Genomic DNA, 22,542 nt, shown 5'->3' with positions numbered 1-22,542 from the left:
TGCAAGCAGAGGACCATTTGAAGTATTTGCAGGAAACCTTCGACACACTGAGGAAATACGGCATAAAGCTGAATCCGGAGAAGTGCGCCTTCGGGGCCGGCTCGGGCAAGTTCCTCGGCTTCATGGTATCTAACCGGGGAATAGAAACCAACCCGGACAAGATAAAAACCATAAAGGATAACACCGTAGTTGACAACGTCAAGGTAGTACAAATATTGACAGGGCGGATAGCCGCATTGGGCCAGTTTATTTCGAGGTTATCCGACAAAAGCCACCAATTTTTCTCATTACTAAAGAAGAAGAACGACTTCTCATGGACCTCGGAATGTCAGCAAGATTTGGAAGATCTCAAATGATACCTATCGAGCCCTCCTTTGTTGCACACCCCGAAGGCGAACGCGCAGTTATATCTCTACTTGGCAGCTTTCGAGGTAGCGGTAAGTGGTGTCCTGGTTCAGGAAGAAGAAGGTATGTAGTTTCCTATGTGTTATGTTAGTAGAACCCTAGGCGATGTCGAAATAAGGTATCCACACTTAGAAAAATTAGCACTCGCCTTATTAAGCGTATCTAGGAAATTAAAATCGTACTTTCAGTGTCACCCTATATATGTCGTGACCTAGTGCCCGCTGCAGAATGTTATACATAAACCCGAGCTCTCAGGCCGGCAAGCCAAATGGGTCTTAGAGATTAGCGGGTACGATATCGAGTACAAACCCCGAACTGCTATAAAATCTCAGATTTTGGCAGACTTTGTCACTAACTTTATATAGGTCTTGATCCTCGAGGTTGAGAAAGAATTACTGCTCGCCTCAGGGACTAGCTCGGGGGTTTGGACCCTATTCACGAACGGTGCTTCTAAAGTGTAAGGGTCTGATTTGGGAATCGTATTAAAACCACTTACGGGTAACGTAATAAGGTAATATATTATAACTGTAAAATTGACTAACAATGAAGTCGAATATGAGGCTATGATTGCAGGTCTAGAACTGGCTAAGAGCTTGGGGGCTGAGGTGATCGAAGCCAAGTATGACTCCCTCTTCGTTGTTAACCAAGTCAATGAGATGTTTGAAGTAAAAGAGGACCGGATGTGGAGATACTTGGATAAGTTGCAAGTGACCTTGCACCAATTCAAGGAATTGACTCTACAACATGTACCTTGAGATCAAAATAATGAGGCCAATGCATTGGCTAATCTAGGGTCGTCAGTCGACTCCGACGAATTCAATTCCGTAGCGGTAGTGCAATTGATGAACTCGGTGATTGAGGAAGGTCACACAGATGTAAACTCGACAAGCTTGACTTGGGATTGGATAAACAAATTCATTGACTACCTCCAGAAAGGGAAATTGTCGTCGGATCCCAAGGAATCGAGGGCCCTACGTACTAAGGCTACCAGGTTTGGCTTGGTTGGTGGAACATTATACCAAATATCATTTTACGGGCCATTAGCAAGGTGCTTGGGTTTGGGGGAGACCGACTACGTGATGAGGGAAGTACACGAGGGTACTTATGAAAACCATTCAGGAGCAGAGTCCTTGGCTCAGAAATTGATCAGAGATGGGTATTACTAGAACAAAATGGATAAAGATGCAAAAGACTTCGTCCAAAGTTCAACGAGTGCCAGAGGCACGCCCCGATGATTTGCCAACTAGGGAGATGCTTCACCCGGTCCTCTCCCCCTGGCCATTCATGAAACGGGAGATGGACATCATCGGTCCCCTGCCATGGGCGCCCGGTAAGGCCCAATACATATTACTTATGACCGATTATTTCTCCAAGTAGGTTGAAGCACAGGCATTCAAGAAGTTTCGGCAAAAAGAGGTCATTGACTTTATCTGAGATCATATAATATGTCGGTTCAGGATACCAACCGAGATCACTTGCGACAACAGGAGGCAGTTCATCGACGGCAAGGTTAGTAAATTTTTTGAAGACCACAAAATAAAAAAGATTTTGTCGATGCCCTACCACCCAAGTGGGAACAGTCAAGCAGAATCAACGAACAAAACTATACTCCAGAACATGAAGAAGAAATTGACCAACTCAAAAGGGAAGTGGAAGGAAATTTTGCCCGAGGTCTTGTGGGCATACCGAACGACTTCGAAGTCAAGCACCGGTGAAACACCGTTCCCTCTAGTCTACTGCGCGGAAGCTCTGATTCCAGTATGAGTAGGAGAACCGAGTTTGAGGTTCCAATACGCTACAGAAACGTTAAATGACAAGGCCATGGGCACGAACTTAGACTTATCAGACAAAAGGCGAGAAGCCGTACTAGTCCGGTTAGCAGCCTAAAAACAACACACGGGGAGATAGTACAACCGAAGGGCAAACCTTCGACACTTCCAAATTGAGGATTTGGTACTGAGGAGAATTACACTACACACCAGGAACCCGAATGATGGGAAACTAGGCCCGAACTGGGAGGGACTGTATAGAGTAATCGGCATAACCGGGAAAGGCTCGTACTAGTTCGAATCCGAAAATGGGGTACAACTACCCAATAGTTGGAATGTGGCACACCTAAAACGATACTACCGCTAAGGTATGAACACAATATTCTTTACGGATTATCACTCTTTGAACTAACCCATGCAGGTACTCAGTCAAAATCGAATCCAAAGACTAGGTCTGAAAGCACGTGCTGTACTCTTTTTTCCATTTGACCGATTTTTTCCCGAAGTGGGTTTTACGATAAGGTTTTTAACGAGGCAACAGTAAAATGTGCTACCTTAGTTTTGAAGAACGGCCTAAGGCCGGGGAATGAGGATCACCCGTATTAGACCAATATTATTCGAGCCCTCACAAATTCAATCTCGAATACTAGGGGCCGTCACACCCTGAGAGAAGGCCCTATGTTCGGAAATTAAGAAGGCATTTTATTTTTTATTCGTTATTGAAAGCCAAGGCTTGAATATTAGAATTGATTGTAAGGGTCAAACGAACCGTGCCCATATAACTCATTCTCTCCATGGCAGATAGCTTTTGTACCTTCGATTATGTACACTACGTTCAAAGTAATAAAAGAAGTTTGCCTTCTATATCCCATCGGTTCATATTTGCACCAGCACTATTTTCTTTAAGTTACTTAATGTGAATATAAGATTCAAAACCCTTAATCCTACGGGCCTCCCTGAACCGGGTACTGCTACCCGATAATAAGATCGGACAATTCAGGCCACAAAACCTCAGAGACACCGAGCCTGCTAGGTAGGGCCCAAACACGAAAGGCTACGGCCGACTTAAAACAACTTGGAAACGTCTGAGTCCGTACATAAAAAGTAAGGTCCTTACACATTTTTTAATCAAATGAAAGATTACTTCATACCCAGCTATGAAAAGAGCCACCTTCTGCAAAGAATAATCATAGCCGATTAAAACATTCGAATATTCTAATAAAGACTTCGTTTTTATTGGATCCTCCGAAGTCAAAGAAACTCAGAGTTGTTACTTAAAACAGGCCTCATCCGGGCTTCGGGGGAATGAACAATCTAACTTGTGTCAAATTCTATGTTAAGGCACATATTTTGAAGACCGAAACACAAGTTATAAGTCTTGAACATAAAGCAAATACTAAAAAGTAAAGGACACAATATAGCCGAAGGGAATTTTTTTATATATGTACCAAAAGGTATTTACAGAGGCGCTGTGAAGCGGACCCAAAATAAAATTTTAAAAAAATGTACAAGAGAAAACAAAAAATAAACTAAGGCATTTCCCGCCTAGTCTTCACCGGAGCATAACTCGCTGGCCGAACCCTCGGGCTCGTATCTCTCTTTGGCCTCGACCTCTTCGCCTCTTTGATCTCGGCCACTAGATCGAACCCCCAGGCATGAATCTCCTCGAGTGTTTTCCTCCATAATAGCCACTTCAAGTGCTCATCCTTTGTTATTATACGGGCCTCGGCCACTTCCACATTGTTCTTATATTGGGCAAGCATATCCTGAACTTTGGAGGACTCGTTCGAAGCCGTTTCTAACTTGGACTTCAGTGCAGTGTACTCCCGGCCGAGGGCATCCCATTCCGTGAAGGCCGTGTCCAGTTTTGCTCGGAGCTCGTCATTTTGTCGAGACCATTTGTAGGCTTTATCCTTCATCAACCGGAGCTGATCCTTGGCTGATGCCAAATCCTCTTTGGTGGCATCCCCTTCCGAGGCCAGGAGATACAGTTTTCTCCTCAACTCCTCGGTCGAGGATTTAACCTCGTTCATTTCGGCCTTGAGCTGGTCGATCAGGTCTATCTTCTCTTGGACCTGCGAGTTTGCGGCGTTAGTAGTTACGCTTAACCTCTCGTTATTAATCTCAAACACCATTACCTTTTTGACTAGAACGACGTGTTCCTGTTTCACCGTCGAGGCCTCATTTTGAGCTCTTTCCAGCTCGGCTTGGAGGACGGGAAAGTCCTTTAGGGCCTCATCTTTTTGCTCACTAAGATATTTGTACATGTCCTTCTGCCGGACCTGCTCTTTAAGCTCGAACTTGAGATGATCCACTTCCATCCGAGACTAGTGGAAGCTCTCATGATGAAGCATCGAGGCCTGAGGTATAAAAATGTTGAAACCATTAAAGTATGCTAAGGCTAAATGAACCCTTTAAAGATATAAGGAAAAGGAAACATAGCATGTTCAACGCCTGTTGTTCCTCGTTGAAAGGCTCGGCGTGTCCATTTCATTCATCTTTTCTTGGTCCTCTTTGGTTACCAAGCAACGAAGGTAGCTGGCTATGCCAACCGGCCCAGATAGCAGCCTGGTATCCGCCGATATTGTAAACATGACCATTCTCTTACGGTTAGGATCCGTGCTCGGGGCGGGGAACTGCTTCACAAGATTTGGGATTGAGCTCGGTCCACTTGACTCCGGCAACACCTCCTTTCTCGGGATCTCCAGGTGGCCAAAACAGGAGTATTCCTCTAGCACACCGACGACAATGCCTTCAAAAAACAAGTTAAGGGCCTCATGTGTAGCACGTGATGCCTCACTCAGTTTTTCTCTAAAGACCCGGGCCTCATAAAAAAGGGACTCCGTGTGAGACGGTGACTTCGGAATGTTAATGACGCCGACAGCTTCTCTCAGAACCGGAGTAGCTTCTAGAGAACCAGAATCCTCGGGCTTTCCCTTGAGCTCCCAAACTAAAGAGGGTTCAGCCTTATGGTCGCCTCCCTCCGGTGCTGCCTACTCTTCTATTGCGATGGACAGCTCATGGGAGACAAACTCTATGTCATCATCTTTAGGGTAATCCGTGAGCCGATAGAGAGAATCAGGGTACGATACCCTGGCCCTAGTACTCTTCTTGGTACTCTTTCGGACCCTGACCATGACCCTATTTTTCTTGGCCTCGAATGGATCATCCGAGGAGCCAGAAGACCCCTTATTTCTTCTCTTTTTCTCCTCCTTCTTCACAGCGGCTCCGGTGGCAGGCTTTCCCGAAGCGAAGGGTTTTGTAGATGGGAACGAGGCCTTATCCTCGTCCACCACCCAAAGCTCGATGGTCCTTGGCAAACCTATGGAAGGAAGAAAAAGACTTAGCCAAAATGACAGTGGAACGAAAGGGAAATTCAAATCAGTAGAAGGGATATACTTACCATGGGAACGGGCCTCACATTTGCCTTTTGAAAGTTTGAGCCACTCGCGCTCAGAGTATGTCAGTTATTTACAGATCCCCTCAACCTACTCCTTGAAACGGGGGGCTGCATTGGGACTCGGGCGACCGGTGCACAACAAAAAAGCCAGGCGATGAGGAAAAAGAATAAATTCAAAGAACTATTTTAACAACTCGAGTAGAGATAAACTTACGTGTTAGGTTCCACTTCTCAGGGAACGGAAAAAATTCGAGGGAAATGAGATCCTCGGTCTTCACCCTATCGAATCTCCCCTGCCAGCCTCGATCCATGTCCTCGTCGATGCTCGAGAATAGAGCCTTCTTTACCCGACATGTAAGTTTAATTAACCCCCCCCCCCAAAGATTCGAGGTCCGTTGATGCAAAGCAGATGGTCGATAGTGAATTGGGGCTCCTCCGTGTTGTTGACGAAGTGACGAAGGAGAATCACGATCCTCCAAAAAGTCGGGTGGATCTGCCCAAGGCAGACTTCGTAGCTTTTGCAGAAATCGAGGACTATCGTCTCCACGGGCCAAGAGTGAAGGGGTACGTATAAATGCTTAAGTACCCCTCCTCATGCTTGGTGATGTCCTCATCAGGGCTGGGGATGACTACTTCCTTGCCTTCCCACTTGCATTCCTCCTGAACCGTCGGGAGTGTATCCTCGCTAATAGAACAGATATACATCCATACCTCCCCACCTTGATCTCCTTGTTTGGAGGCCTTTTCGACCTTAAAATCATTGTCTATAGAGCAGCCCCCGGGGATAAAAACCTTAAGAGGAGGTTCCGGGGGTGCTACCGGTAGGGTCGCTTCGACATCAACGGTCGAGGAAGAAGATGAAGGGGCAGTATGTTGAGGCACAGATTTTGAAGTTTTTGCCATCATTATCTGGGGATATGAAGGTTTGAAGACTGGGTATGAAGGTTTTAAGATGGGTATGAAGATGGCGAAATATGAAGATTTGAAGATTAAGGATGAAGAAATGAAGATATGAAGAACAATTCGTAAAGATCTGGGAGAATGATAAACAAGTAAATATTTCGAGGGTAACTCAAGAAGATTCGAAATCGGAGAGTAAAAAGTGAAAAAAAGAAAAGAAAACCAAAGCTTTTATAGGAGGGAAGTATTTAATGCATGACGTTTGGCATTCGAGGACGGTCAACTAGCGTCTGACACGTGTCCGAAGTCAGAACGGCACGATTGAGGGGACGTTTCAGTGACTCAGCGGCCCGTTTGTAGTGTACAGTGGAAGGAACCGGGGTCCGTCAGTCACTTCTTGTCATTTTTGATAAATCTGCTCTCCAAAAAGTGAGGGGACTATCTGTGTACGGGTAAAACCTGGGATAAAGAAAAGAGGGGGAAGCACGATCTGACATGACCTCGAGTAAAGCCGAGGGGTTCCATGTGTTAGAGCTCGGAGAGGATGAATGATGCACCCGGGACCGGTCACGACCGAGCATCGAGTCCGAGTAGAGTAAAGGGCCGAGAGTAAGGGAAAAGATGTGTCACGACCCAAAACTCTAACCTGTCGTGATGACGCCTATCGATGGTACTAGGCAAGCCGACCTTTCAAAATACTTCAATATTTCATAAAAAGGATAATTCAAAGCTTTTTCATACTAGAAATTTTTACAAAAACCGGAGTTGAATTCAAAATAAAATACAGAAAAGATATCCCCAAACATCGGGGTGTCACCAAGCCATGAGCATCTAGATATCCAGTCTAATAAAAACAGTGTATAAGTATCAATATAGAAAAGAAAGAAAACATAGAAGGAGTGACAAGTTCTGCGGACGCCGGCAACTACCTCGTAGTCTCCGGTACTCGATCGCGCACGAACTCAACAACCTCCGTGATCAAACACACCTGGATCTGCACATGAAGTGTAGGGTATAGCATGAGTACAACCAACTCAGCAAGTAATAGAAATAAATAAGGGACTGAGAAGCAGTGACGAGCTATACAATTATAGTTCATTTTCAATAATTCCATCAAAGAATAGACATGCTTTCACATCCGGCAGTTTAAGTCTAATCAATTTTATACAGTTAAAGCTCAGGTAATCCAGATATAAAATCTTTCAGAAATTTCACAACAATAACATATAGCAACTAAGTGCATCAACAAATGAAAAAGCAAGTACAGACTCTCAGGGCAACAGTCACTCAACTCGTCACAACAGCTCAAATCACTCGGCTCTCAGCCCTCAGTACTCACACTTAATAGGTACCTGCGCTCATTGGGGTGTGCAGACTCCGGAGGGGCTCCTTTCAGCCCAAGCGCTATATCGCTGCGGCGTGCAGCCAGACCCAATCATATAAGTAGCTATAAGGCTCATTGCGACATGCAACCTGATCCACAGTCCATAAATAGCCATAAGGCTCGTTGCTGCGTGCAACCCGATCCATATACCCTCACATAGCTCACAGCTCGACACTCAGGAACTATCTCAGTCACTAACCTCTCCACCCTCTAGGGCTTTCAGAAATTATACAAATCAGCCAAAAAAGTTAATAAAAATGTGTCAATAAGAAAACAAAAGGAAACAAAGATATGACTCGCAAGTAGGACAGTGACTTAGTTCAAGACAGCAAATAGCAGTTTATCAACAAGAACTCGACCACTGCGGGTCCCAACATTGATAACATATGGCCTAAGCATGGCTTTTAATATGAATGGCAGTCAAATTTCTAGAAGACAGAGGGAACATGTAATTAACAATGAGCTATTCGACTTTACAGTCTCACGGGATGGACCAAGTCCCAATACCCCACGGTGCACTCCCACACGCCCGTCACCTAGCATGTGCGTCACCTCCAAAATAATCACATCATACCAAAATACGGAGTTTCATACCGTCAGGACAAGATTTAAAACTGTAACTTACCTCAAACCACACAAAAATCCTACTCCGCAATGCCTTTGCCCCTCGAATCAATCTCCAAACGCCCCAAATCTAGCCACAAGCAGTACACTATCATTAATATAGGCCTAAAGAATAAATTCCACAAGAAAAACATGAATTCATAAGTCAAAATCTGAAATAGGCTCAAACCGACCCTGAGTCCACGTCTCGATATCCGACAAAAGTCACAAAATGTGAACACCCATCCACTCACGATTCCAATCATACAAGAATTACTCAAATCCAATCTCAAATCACCTTCCAAAACTTGAAATTTTAGCCTATGAAGTTTCTACCATTTCCCCCCAAATTTACAACTCAAATCCCTAATTAGATGATGAAAAATAACAATAGATTCATGAAATATAGTCCAATCCGAGTTAGAATTACTTACCCCAACAATCTTCTTGAAGAAACCTTGAAACATTGCCTCACACCGAGCTCTCAAAGTCCCAAAATCGAAATGGGAATCAAACCCTCGAAATCCTATTTTTCTGCCCAGTTCTTTCGCATCTGCAGACCTACAGTCGCACCTACGGAATTTTCCTCGCAGGTGCGGAAATGACTTAAAGGACTGGGTCTACATCTGCGAGCAAGTGGTCGCACCTGCGCGTGCACACTTGCGGACAAAGGTCTGCTCCTGCGATCTTCCCCTCCATTTCACTCTCCGCATCTGCGGGCTCGCAGATGCGGAAATGTCCTCGCAACTGCGACCCCTGGACATCTCCTCAACTCCCGCTTCTGCGCTCCTTCACCTGCAAGTGCGAGTATGCACCTGCGGTATCCCCACCGCAGGTGCGAAACCATGAGATATCAGAAAACTTCAGCCATTTGCCTAAGTCCAAATTCAAACAGTTAAGCATTCGAAACACCCCCGATCAAACTTCCCAAAAATTTGACTTTCGCCATTTCAAGCCTAAATTAGCTACAGACCTCAGATTCACAGTCCAGACACGCTCATATGTCCAAAATCACCTAACGGAGCTAACGGAACCGACAAAACTCCATTCCGGAGTCGTCTTCACACAATTTCGACTACGGTCAAAATCCTAAGACTTAAGCTTCCATTTTAGGGACTAAGTGTCCCAAAACACTTTGAAACCAAAAACAAGACCTCCCGGCAAGTCACATAAGCAGAAACAGATACGGGGAAAGAAGTAAATAGGGGATCGGGGCTAATACAATCAAAACGACCGGTCAGATCATTACATCCTCCCCCTCTTAAAACAATCGTTCGTCCTCGAACGAGCATAGATACATACCTGAAGTGGTGAAAAGATGAGGATAACGGCTGCACATATCATGCTCGGTCTCCCAAGTCGCCTCCTCGACCGGCTGACCCCTCCACTTAACCTTCACAGAAGCAATATTCTTCGACCTCAGCTTTCGAACCTGCCTATCTAGGATCGCCACCGGCTCCTCAACATAAGATAAATCCTTGTCCAACTGGACTGATATGAAATCCAACACGTAAGACGGATCGCCGTGGCACTTCTGGAGCATAGAAACATGGAATACCAGATGAACTCCTGCTAGACTGGGAGGTAAGGCAAGCTCATAAGCAACCTCCTCAACACGTTGCAATACCTCAAATGGACCGATAAACCTCGAGCTCAGCTTACCCTTCCTTACGAACCTCATAACACCCTTCATGGGTGACACCAGGAGCAAGAACCGTTCTCCAACCATGAATGCAACATCGCGAACCTTCCGATCTGCATAACTCTTCTATCTGGATTGGGCTGTGCGCAGTCTATCCTGAATCACCTTAACCTTCTCTAGAGCATCCTCAACCATGTCTGTACCTAATAATCTAGCTTTGCCGGGCTCGAACCAACCCACTAGAGACCTACACCGCCTACCATAAAGAGCCATCTGGATGCTCGACTAATAACAGTTGTTGTAGGCAAACTCCGCTAGTGGCAAGAACTGATCCCACAAACCCCCAAACTCCATCACGCACGCACGAAGCATATCCTCTAATATCTGAATAGTGCGCTCGGACTGTCCGTCCGTCTGGGGGTGAAATGTTGTGCTCAACTCCACTCGAGTACCCAACTCATAATGTACGGCCCTCAAGAACCGTGATGTAAACTACGTACCCCGGTCAGAGATGATAGATACCGGTACGCTATGAAGCCTGACGATCTCGCTGATATACACTCAAGCCAGCTGCTCAGAAGAATAGGTAGTCATCACAGGAATGAAATGAACTGACTTGGTCAGCCTATCCACAATCACCCAAACTGCATCAAACTTCCGCTGAGTCCGTGGAAGCACAACAACAAAATCCATAGTGATCCGCTCCCATTTCCACTCCGAAATCTGTAACTACTGAAGCAACCCACCTGGTCGCTGATGCTCATACTTCACCTGGTGGAAATTTAGGCACCGAGCTACGTACTCCACTATGTCCTTCTTCATTCTCCTCCACCAGTAATGTTGTCTCAAGTCCTGATACATCTTCGCGGCACGCGAATCAATAGAATACCGCGGACTGTGAGCCTCCTGGAGAATCAGCTCACGCAACCCATCTGCATTGGGCACACATAGCCTGCCCTGCATCCTCAATGCACCATCATCCCCAATAGTGACATTCTTAGCATCACTGTACTGGAACATGTCCTTAAGGACAAGCAGATGAGGGTCATCATACTGACGCTCCGTGATAAAACCATAAATAGAAGACCGAGAGACCATACAAGCCAATACTCGACTCGGCTCAGAAACATCAAATCTAACAAACTGGCTAGCTAAGGCCTGAACATCCAATGCCAACGGCCTCTCTGCTGCTGGAAGATATGCTAAGCTCCCCAAACTCTTCGCCTGACGACTCAAGGCATCGGCCACCACATTGGCCTTCCCGGGATGGTATAAAATGGTGATATCATAGTCCTTAAAAAGCTCCAACCATCTCCTCTGATGCAAGTTAAGATCCTTCTGTTTGAACAGATGTTGCAAACTCTGGTGATTAATGTAAATCTCATAATGGACCCGTTATAAATAGTGCCACCAAATCTTCAAGGCATGAACAATAGCTGCTAACTCAAGGTCATGGATAGGATAGTTCTTCTCATGAGGCTTCAACTAGCGCGAAGCATAAGCAATCACTCTACCCCTGCATCAGAACACACCCAATACCGATCTGCGAGGCATCACAATACACTGTGTAAGAACCAAAAGCTGATGGCAGAACTAGAACTGAAGCTGTGGTCAAAGCAGTGTTGAGCTTCTGAAATCTCTCCTCGCACTCCTCCGATCACCTGAAAGGAGCACCCTTTTGGGTCAATTTAGTCAAGGGCGATGCAATAGATGAGAAGCCCTCTACAAAACGGCGGTAATAACTAGCCAAACCGAGAAAACTCAGAATCTCCGTGGCTGAGGATGGTCTGGGCCAACTCTAAACCGCCTCTATCTTCTCCGGGTCTACCTGAATACCCTCACTAAACACCACGTGTCCCAAGAACGCCACTGAACTGAGCCAACACTCACACTTGGAGAACTTTGCATAAAGTTTCTCCTCCCTCAACCGCTGTAACATAATCCTCAGATGTTGGGCATGCTTCTCCTGACTACGAGAGTACACCAGGATGTCATCAATGAATACAATAACGAACGAGTCAAGATAAGGCTGAAACACATTGTTCATCAGATGCATGAATGTTACTGGGGCGTTGGTCAGCCCAAAAGACATCACAAGGAACTCATAATGGCCATATCGGGTCCTAAAAGTTGTCTTAAGAATATCTGAGTCCCGAATATTTAGCTGGTGATACCCTAACCTCAAATCAATCTTGGAGAATACCCTCGCTCCCTAAAGTTGGTCCAACAAATCATCAATACGCGGTAATGGATACTTGTTCTTGATTGTGACCTTGTTCAATTGCCTGTAATCAATACACATTCTCATAGTACCATCCTTCTTCTTTACAAATAGAACTGGTGCACCCCAAGGTGACATGCTAGGCCGAATAAACCCCTTATCAAGAAGTTCCTAAAGCTGCTCCTTCAATTTCTTCAACTCTGCCGGTGTCATACGATACGGTGGAATAGAAATGGGCTGAGTGCCCGGCACCAAATCAATACCGAAATCAATATCCCTGTCGGGCGGTATGCCCGGTAGGTCTGCAGGAAACACATTCGGAAAATCACGCGCCACCGGAACAAAATCAATAGCAGGGGTCGCTGCACTAACATCCCTCACAAAGGCCAGATAAGATAGACAAACCTTCTCAACCATCCGCTGAGCCTTCAAGTATGAAATCACTCTACTGGGAACATAGTCTATAGAGTCGCTCCACTCAACCCTCGACAACCCCGACATCGCCAACATCACGGTCTTAGCGTGATAATCTAGAACATCATGACAAGGAGACATCCAATCCATACCCAAAATCATATCAAAATCGGCCATACTAAGCAACAAGAGATCCACTCTAGTCTCCAGACTCCCAATAGTCACCACACATGACTGATATACACGGTCCACAATGACAGTATAGCCTACCGATGTAGACACATAAATAGGTAAAACTAGAGACTCACAGGGCATATCTAGAAAATGAGTGAAATACGAGGACACATATGTATAAGTAGAACCAGGGTCAAATAATACAGAGGCATCTCTATGGCAAACTGAGACAATACCTGTAATCACAACATCCAAAGCAATGGCATCTGGTTTGGCAGGAAGAGCATAGAAACGAGCCTGGCCTCCCCCTCTCGGGCGGCCCCTAGCTAATTGGGCTCCACCCCGAGCTGGCTGAGCGGGTGGTGAAGAAACTGGTGCTGATGTCATAGGCTGGCTCCTTTGTTGAGCTGGACCTCCCACTAGCCGGGGACACTGCCTCCTCAGGTGATCAAACTCTCCACACTCATAGCAACTCCCCGGTGTTGGTGTTGGGGACTGAAGGGAGCCCCGAGCACCGGGATAACTGGTAGAAGGACCTGGCATATACGAACCCAGACCCGATGGAGCACGGGACGAACTCTGAGCTGGGAGAGCACTGAGCGATGAATGGCCCTGCTCATAACTGTGTGAACTATGGCCCGATAGTGCACCACGGTGAACTGGGCGAGCTGTCTGAGCATGTCTGAAAGGACGACCTCTACCGTGGTGGGACTTACCCCCAGAAGGAACACCGCTAAATCCACCCTGACCACGAGGTCTCTTGGCCTCCCTCTCGACCCGCTCTGGCTGCGAACCATCTCAATCTAACGAGCAATGTTGACAACCTCATCAAAAGTAGTACCAGACACTCTCTCTCTAGTCATAAGAAATCGCAGCTGAAAAGTGAGGCCAACTATGAACCTCCTGATCCTCTCCCTGTCTGTGGGAACCAACCAGATAGCATGACCGGCCAACTCTGAAAATCTCATCTCATACTACGTCACAGACATATCACCCTGACGAAGCTGCTCGAACTGCCTGCGCAGCTCCTCTCTGCGGGACTGTGGCACGAACTGCTCCAGGAATAGACTGGAGAACTACTGCCATATAAGGGGTGCTGCGCCGACCGGCCTACGTCTCTCGTAAGCCTCCCACTAACTGAAGGCAGCCCCAGAGAACTGAAAAGTAGTAAACGAGACCCCACTGGCCTCTAGTAAACCTGTTGTACTGAGTATCCTCTGGCACCTATCTAAGAAGCCCTGTGCATCCTCTCCCTCGGCACCGCTGAAACATGGAGGCTGGAGTCTCCCAAACCTCTCCAATCGACGCTGCTCATCATCAGGCATGACAGGAACCACATAGTCCTGAGCAGCTGTAGCCAGCTAGGCTGGTGGTGCCCCTGGTGTCTGGAATCCCTGTACCACCTGCTCTGGTGTACGGGCGGCGGGAGTTTGAGCACCTCCCCCGGCCTGAGAAGTGGCTACTGCGGACGGAGTAGAGACCACCTGAGCAAGACTGGTACACGCAGTCAGGATCTGAGCTATGGCCTCCTGAAGGCCTTGAATCATAATAGGCACAGGTGGTGCCTGAGCTGGTCCCACAGGCTCGTCCACAATTGGAGCCTGCTCCTGAACGGGGGCAACTGGTGGATCTGCAGGTGCTGCCCTAGTTGCGGTGCGAGCTGCACCTCTGCCCTACCGCGGCCTCTATTGCGACCTCAGCCTCTTGCGGCCCTGACTGGTGCTACTGGTGGCTGTCTATCCTGCCCCGTAGTTTGCGTCCTCACCATCTGCGAGAGAATTAGAACAACATAAATTTAGTTACCAGAATCAAAGATTCGCACGACAAGAATTCAAGAATGTGAAATTTCCTAAGGTTTTGGCAGCCAATCGAAGATAAGTACAGAGGTCTCCGTACCGATCTACAAGACTCTACTAAACGTGCTCATGACTCGTGAGACCTATGTAACCTAGGCTCTGGTACCAACTTGTCACGACCCAAAATTCTAACCTGTCGTGATAGCGCCTATCGATGGTACAAGGCAAGCCGACCTTTCAAAATATTTCAATATTTCATAAAAAGGACAATTCAAAGCTTTTTTATACTAGAAAGTTTTACAAAAACCGAAGTTGAATTCAAAATAAAATGCAGAAAGATAGCCCCAAACGTCGAGATGTCACCAAGTCATGAGCATCTAGATATCCAGTCTAATAAAAACCGTGTCTAGGTATCAATACGGAAAAGAAAGAAAACATAGAAGGAGTGACAAGGTCTGGGGACGCCGGTAGCTACCTCGCAGTCTCCGGTACTCGATCGCGCACGAACTCAACGACCTTCATGATCAAACACACCTGGATCTGCACATGAAGTGCAGGGTGTAGCATGAGTACAATACTCAGCAAGTAACATAAATAAATAAGGTGCTGAGAAGCAGTGACGAGCTATACAATTACAGTTCATTTTCAATAATTCCAACATAGAATAGACATGCTTTCACATCCGACAGTTTAAGTCCAATCAGTTTTATATAGTTAAAGTTCAGGTAATCCAGATATAGAATCTTTCAGAATTTTTACAACAATGACAGATAGCAACTAAGTGCATCAACAAATGAAAAGACAAGTGCAGCCTCACAGGGCAACAGTCACTCAATTCGTCATAACAGCTCAAATCACTCGGCTCTCAGCCCTCAGTACTCACACTCAATAGGTACCTGCGCTCACTAGGGGTGTACAGACTCCAGAGGAGCTCCTTTCAGCCCAAGCGCTATATCGTTGCGGCGTGTAACCCGACCTAATTATATAAGTAGCTATAAGGCTCGTTGCGGCATGCAACCCGATCCACAATCCATAAATAGCCATAAGGCTCGTTGCTGCGTGCAACCCGATCCATATACTCTCACATAGCTCACAGCTCGACACTCAGGTCCTATCTCAGTCACTAACCTCTCCATCCCTCTAGGTCTTTCAGAAATCATACAAATCAGCCAAAAGAGTTAATAAAAATGTGTCAACAAGAAAACAAAAGGAAACGGAGATATGACTCGCAAGTAGCACTGTGACTGAGTTCAAGACAGTAAATAGCAGTTTATCAATAAGTACTCGACTGTTGCGGGTCCCAACAATGATAACATATGGCCTAAGCATGGCTTCTAATATGAATGATAATCAAATTTCTAGTAGACAGAGGGAACATGTAATTAACAATGAGCTATTCTACTTTACAGTCTCACGGGACGGACCAAATCCCAATCCCCGCGGTGCACGCCCACACACCCGTCACCTAGCATGTGCGTCTCCTCCAAAATAATCACTTCATACTAAAATTCGAGATTTCATACCCTCAGGACCAGATTTAAAACTGTTACTTACCTCAAACCGCGCAAAAATCCTACTCCGCAATGCCTTTGCCCCTCGAATCAATCTCCAAACACCCCGAATCTAGCCACAAGCAGTACGATATCATTAATATAGGCCTAAAGAATCAATTCCACAAGAAAAACATGAATTCATAAGTCAAAATCTGAAATAGGCTCAAACCGACCCTGAGTCCACGTCTCGATATCCGACAAAAGTCACAAAATGTGAACACCCATCCACTCACGAGTCCAACCATACAAGAATTACTCGAATCCAACCTCAAATCACCTTCCAAAACTCGAAATTTTAGCCTATGAAGTTTCTACCATTTTCCCCCAAATTTACAACTCAAATTCCTAATTAGATGATGAAAAATAATAATAGATTCATGAAATATAGTCCAATCCGAGTTAGAATTACTTGCCCCAACAATCTTCTTGAAGAAACCTCGAAAAATCGCCTCACACCGAGCTCTCAAAGTCCCAAAATCGAAATGGGAATCAAACCCTCGAAATCCTGTTTTTCTGCCCAGTTCTTCCGTATCTGTGGACCTACCGTCGCACCTGCGATGCCGCACTTGCGGAATTTCCCTCGCAGGTGCGGAAATGACCTAAGGGATTGGGTCCGTATCTGTGAGCAAGTGGTCGCACCTACGGACAAAGGTCCGCTCCTGCGATCTTCCCCTCCATCTCACTCTCCGCATGTGCGGGCAAGCACATGTGGAAATGTCCTCGTACCCGCGATCCCTTGGACATCTCCTCAACTCCCGCTTCTACGCTCCTTCACCCTCACGTGCGAGTACGCACCTGCGGTCTCCCCACCGCAGGTGCGAAACCACCAGATATCAGAAAACTTCAGCCATTTGCCTAAGTCCATATTCAAACCGTTAAGCATCCGAAATACCCCCGATCAAACTTTCCAAAATTCGGCTTTCGTCATTTCAAGCCTAAATTAGCTACAGACCTTAGATTCACAGTTCGGACACGTTCCTAAGTCCAAAATTACCCAACGGAGCTAACGGAACCGACGAAACTCCATTCCGGAGTCGTCTTCATACAATTCCGTCTACGGTCAAAATCCTAAGACTTAAGCTTCCGTTTTAGGGACTAAGTGTCCCAAAACACTCCGAAACCAAAAACTAGACCTCCCGGCAAGTCACATAAGCAAAAACAGATACGGAAAAGCAGTAAATAGGGGATCGTGGCTAATACACTTAAAACGACCGGTCAGATCGTTACAAGACGGTTAGACATGATAATAGGGGAGAACTATTATTAGAGTTATAAAGTTAATTTTTGTTCTTTAGCTACAGTTCAAAGTGTTCTTCAATTATTTGCTTATTGAGTTGCAACTGAGCTCGTTATGAGGGCTAAATCAGAATCGATTTCCTAACGTCCATTGCAAAGCTAGACTTATTCATCTATTACATTTGGTTTGATCGCTCTGATTTCTTTTAATTTAATTATTTATTATTCATAGTTCATTCGTGTTAAATTAAATCACTGATTCTTTAATCGTGTATAAATTCAATTGTTACTCATTTTAAGGGTAAATAGATTGTCCCCTTATATAGTCTTTTGTGTTGTTATGGCGTTCTTTCTCTCTTTTCACTTCTGAAGGAGCTTGCCATTTATATTTGTTTTGAACTATGGACTCGGTTCTATATATCACGATGAGTTACTGATCGATTTGGACAAGATCACTCGTCTAGCAATAGTAATGTTACAACTTTTGGTGATTTTAGCCTTGATTTAAAAGGGTTTAGTAATTGACCAAAGACTAGTACTAGTGTTAAAAGCTGAAAAATAACCTATATAAGAGTGAAAGACAAAAATAGCTTTCATTATAAGTGTGACAAAAGCGTTTTTCAAAACAATGGGAAGTCAAATTTAGGATTCATTAATCGGGTCATTAGGGGTGTATATAGGTCGGGTTGGTTCGAAATTTTCAATTATCAAACTAAATTAATGGTGTCGGGTTTTTAAATTTATAAACCAAACCAAACCAACAAAGTCGGGTTTTTCAATCTTGGTTTTATCGGGTTTTCGGATTTTTTTTCTGGTAAAGTCGTCATAGCATAAAATATGTAATTTATGCTCCAAGTATTTCTTAAGTCCTAGTAAAATACAACTATATAATGTGTTTTTCAAGAAACTACCACAATAATATGAGATAAGTCATAGCATTATACTAAAAAATTCAATAACAAAGATAAAATAAATATTGCTAATTAATAGACCATAATAAAAATTAACATAATCTAAAAATAATATATAGGTCATGCTAAAATAAGTATAGCTAATAAGTACTAATATTAGTTACATAACTAAGCACTAAAGAAAAAAATAAATTAAGTTATGCATTTTCATTATAAACCAATGTAAAACTAAAATAATTATCCAACACTATCGTCATTCCTAGTATTGAATTAAATTTCTTTTGTTAGTATTAGTATTGATTTGAACTTTGTTTGAGTTACTATATTTATGGGCTATAAAATTTATTTACCATTCAAGAATGTTAAGTCTAAACTTGAAATAATACGTTAAAAGAGAAAACTGTGAAAATTTTTAAGAAACATTTATAAATTACATTACAATAAATATTTATATGTATAAAATATTTTTAAAAATTATATAAATGTACTATCGGGTTGATTTGGTTTCGATTTGACTTTTTTTAGTTAAAACCAAATCAAATTAATTATAGTCAAATTTTATTTTTCAATACCAAATCACATCAATTTTTTTTTCGATTTAACTCGGATTATCAGTTTGGCGCAGATTAACGATTTTTCTTTAGTACAACAATACGGGTGTGTCTTAAGAAGTGTTGGGATTAAACAAGATTTGAAAATAGTCCAAATGGGACAAGACCACGTGGAGATCATTCCAAATTTCTATAATTGTGTTTATCCAAAGAAGCGAAATTCAAGAGCCAAAACTAGAACTCTTTCAATAACTCTTGACAGGCGGTTTGGTTAAAGGATTAGGAGGTTATCTAAGTATAAAATTTTGGAATAAAGGGTTAAATATACCCCTTTATTTTAATATATTATTCATATTTATCCTCCGTTATATTATTGGAATATATCTATTCTTACCGTTAATTAAACTTTTTAAAAATATCCCCATCTAACGGAAAGCCACAAAAAAATACATATTTTTTTAAAATCCATTAATAAACCGTTAAACTCCTTTCATTTAGTGCACTTCTTCCTCACATATTATTCATCTCATTCGTAGTCACTTGTTGAACTCAAAAGTGAAAGACATAAAAATATCGACAATCATATATTCATTTGTATTGAGTCTCAATTCTTTTAATATCCTTATTGTATGTTTATTATATTCTACCTTTTTCAATTTCTTTTTTTTTCCTTTTAGATCCTCTCTTTTTTCCCACGATGTCGAACTGTACCGAGTATTCATTATGATTTTCTTTCCATCATGACTTGAATGTTTATAACATCTTATTAGGTTAACAGTTCTAAAGTCTTAGGAAAACTACCGAAGTATTTCTTCCTCCAATAGTGAGCCTTTGTTGATGAGTATTCACACACCATGATTTTTTTATTTTGCTTTAAGCATTTGGGCAGCAAGTAATTATCGCCAAATCACGCCTTAAGAACCAAAGTTAGATTCCAAACTATGGGATATGATACTCATAATTCTTAGTAACAACTGAACTTATAATGAACAAAAATTAGAAAATAATTAGAGGAGATTCAATTTAATATCAAGTTGGAAAGCATCAAGAATGAAAGAAAGTACACAAACAAGTTGGAAAGCAACTTAACAACCTAAGTATACTAACTTAATGTATTAACCAAATACAAGTATTATTAAAATATATATCAGTTGTTACCAACATACAAACCAACTGTCAAGTGTGCATAACATTAGACAAAGGGATGCCATATTATAACCACACACAAAAAAAATAACCGAAAGTGATAACATGACATCCTAATGCCACCATGAACAACTAATAACCAAAAATATAAGTTCTTACTAATCCTACTTTCACCATTAGTCTCGGTCTCTCTCTAAATAAATAAAATATGTTAAGACGCTTCAGAAATTTAGGTTACGTATTTTTAAATGATGGGTTTAACGGGTTATGGGTTAATGATTTTTTTTTTAAATAATTATTTTATTAATTTGGTGGCTTTCCGTTAGGTGGAGGGTATTTTTAAAAAGTTTGGCTAACGGTAAAGGTAAATATGATCTAATAGTATAACAGAGGGTATATATAAATAATATACTAAAGTAGAGGGGTATATTTGACCTTTTTCCCTTAAATTTATATAGTATTTAATTATGGATATATTTGTTAAAATCAGGAAAAAAAATTATATCAAAATTATGAGATTATCTATCTTACGTAGAAAGTGAAATTATTTTTCTTGATTATAATCTCGATTATAATCCTGGAATAACGTGGTTTGAACCCCGACGACCCCCGAATATTACACATGCAATGCACCTTGTTTAGCTCTTTGAAGCTTGTGGACTATAGAAAGAAGCAAACTTCAAAATGCATTTGGACATTGCTAAACATTACAGCCTTCGCACTTAAAAACAACTTAGATTTGGCACATTGTCACTTCACAATGATGGATCTCAACCTTTGTTTATCTCTTTGATTTATTAGGCCTTGTTGAATACCCCACTTCAATTAATTTGGAGCCACTCAATCATTGCCTAAAATTTCCCTTTGTTCTGAAAGTGCTTATTATTGATTTTAATTTCAAGAAGGGTTCTTTTGATTTGATAGGAATTTAAGATCATTAGCCAGGTTACCATTAGTTTCTTAAATATAAAGATATTGACAGTAAGCTATGTTAGTTTGCAGAACAACAGTAAGTAGTGTAGTGACATTTTTAGTGGAAACATTTTTCTTTAATCTATTTTCAACAAATCAGAAAAAAAATAATATTTTATTTTGTGTAATTGTGTATCTGTTCACAAAAATAAAAATATAAAACCAACACAGTTAGTATATATTGATCATAAATTGCAAAGTTCTTATACTAACAGTAATAATAATTTACCAACAATTACCATCACTGACTTGTATCAGTCATCAATGAAACTAGCTGCGGATAAGGATTTTCACTGAGAACATTCAAAAAAATAAAAAAATAAACACACGAAAAAATTAAGGGATTCAACATAAATAAAATGATATAAGTATAATTTTCGACGAAAGATTCGGTCCGTCAGCGTAGCTCCACCTTGAACGGGACTCTTGACAACGAATCTACTGGCATGACCTCCATCCCCACAATCCAAAAATCCAAATTATAAAAAAAAAAAAGAAAACGAAGAGAATTATATAGCAATCAAACTAAGGAAGCAGCATCCGGCAAACCTTGCCGGAAATCATCATCAATAATCACCGGCGGCCGTCTAGGGCGTTTTACGGGAATAGAAGCACGGCAAACAGGACAACTAGAATGAGAATATAACCACTTATCTATACAAACAACATGGTACATATGTTTACATGTCTTCAACTGTCTAACTTCTTCTCCTTCCACAAACGCCGTCAAACAAACCGGACACTCGTTGCCCGATTCGTCTGACGACGTTTCTTTCTTGTAATTTACGTTCAAAACCATATCCATATGCTGAGTAATTCCAGTTTTCGACGCTGCCGGGCCGGAATTTTCGCCGCTGCTTCGTCGGAAAATATTTTGTGGACATTTTAGAGCATAGATAAAAGCATATATGAGAGTTGGTATTACTATGAGTATGATTAAAGAGAGAATTGCAAATAAAGGGGACATGTCGGAGCTACGGGATGAATCGCCGGAAAAGGGATTGGAGAGGTGTAGTTTTGAGGTATAGTGGTGGTTGTGGTGGAGGAAATGAGCAAGATAATTGATAATATATCAGTATATCATTGTCCTTTTTTTTAAATTTATTTTATTTTGTTTGGTTTTTGTAGACAAGTGTACATGCATTATAGGAGTATTTTATTATCAGAATGAGGTTTTATATTGGATTATTGAAACAAGTAATTTGAAGAGTAAAATAAACGACAAAATAGTGTAACATCATTTTACATAAGATGAACATTTCGGGAAAAAATAATGCATGATGGACGTTTTTTTAGTACCATCAATTATTGAGACTCTGAAACTTTGATATTTTTAATTGATAATTCGGTTGGGAGTTGGGTAGACTTACTGATATTATGGCATTATTTAGAATTTTCTTATTTAATAGTGTCTTTGACGATTCTTTGGTTTTATATCAAGATCTTGCGGATCTTTCACGAAAAG

The 22,542-nt window shown here is 42.5% G+C and overlaps 2 protein-coding genes across 2 annotated transcripts; both read right to left on the bottom strand.

Annotated features, from left to right (window-relative positions):
• Positions 1-3,703: 3,703 nt before the first annotated feature.
• Positions 3,704-4,495, bottom strand: LOC138896215 (uncharacterized). The gene has a single exon (XM_070181002.1). The coding sequence runs from the start codon at positions 4,493-4,495 to the stop codon at positions 3,704-3,706; it is 792 nt and encodes a 263-aa protein (XP_070037103.1).
• Positions 4,496-21,597: 17,102 nt separating this feature from the next.
• Positions 21,598-22,044, bottom strand: LOC138896214 (RING-H2 finger protein ATL33). Its single transcript, XM_070181001.1, has one exon. It carries the CDS (start codon positions 22,042-22,044, stop codon positions 21,598-21,600), a length of 447 nt encoding a protein of 148 aa, XP_070037102.1.
• Positions 22,045-22,542: the final 498 nt, after the last annotated feature.

The sequence above is a fragment of the Nicotiana tomentosiformis genome, chromosome 7 (genome assembly GCF_000390325.3).
Source record: "Nicotiana tomentosiformis chromosome 7, ASM39032v3, whole genome shotgun sequence".
Taxonomy (NCBI): domain Eukaryota; kingdom Viridiplantae; phylum Streptophyta; class Magnoliopsida; order Solanales; family Solanaceae; genus Nicotiana; species Nicotiana tomentosiformis.
This window is presented reverse-complemented; position numbering and strand designations above follow the sequence as displayed.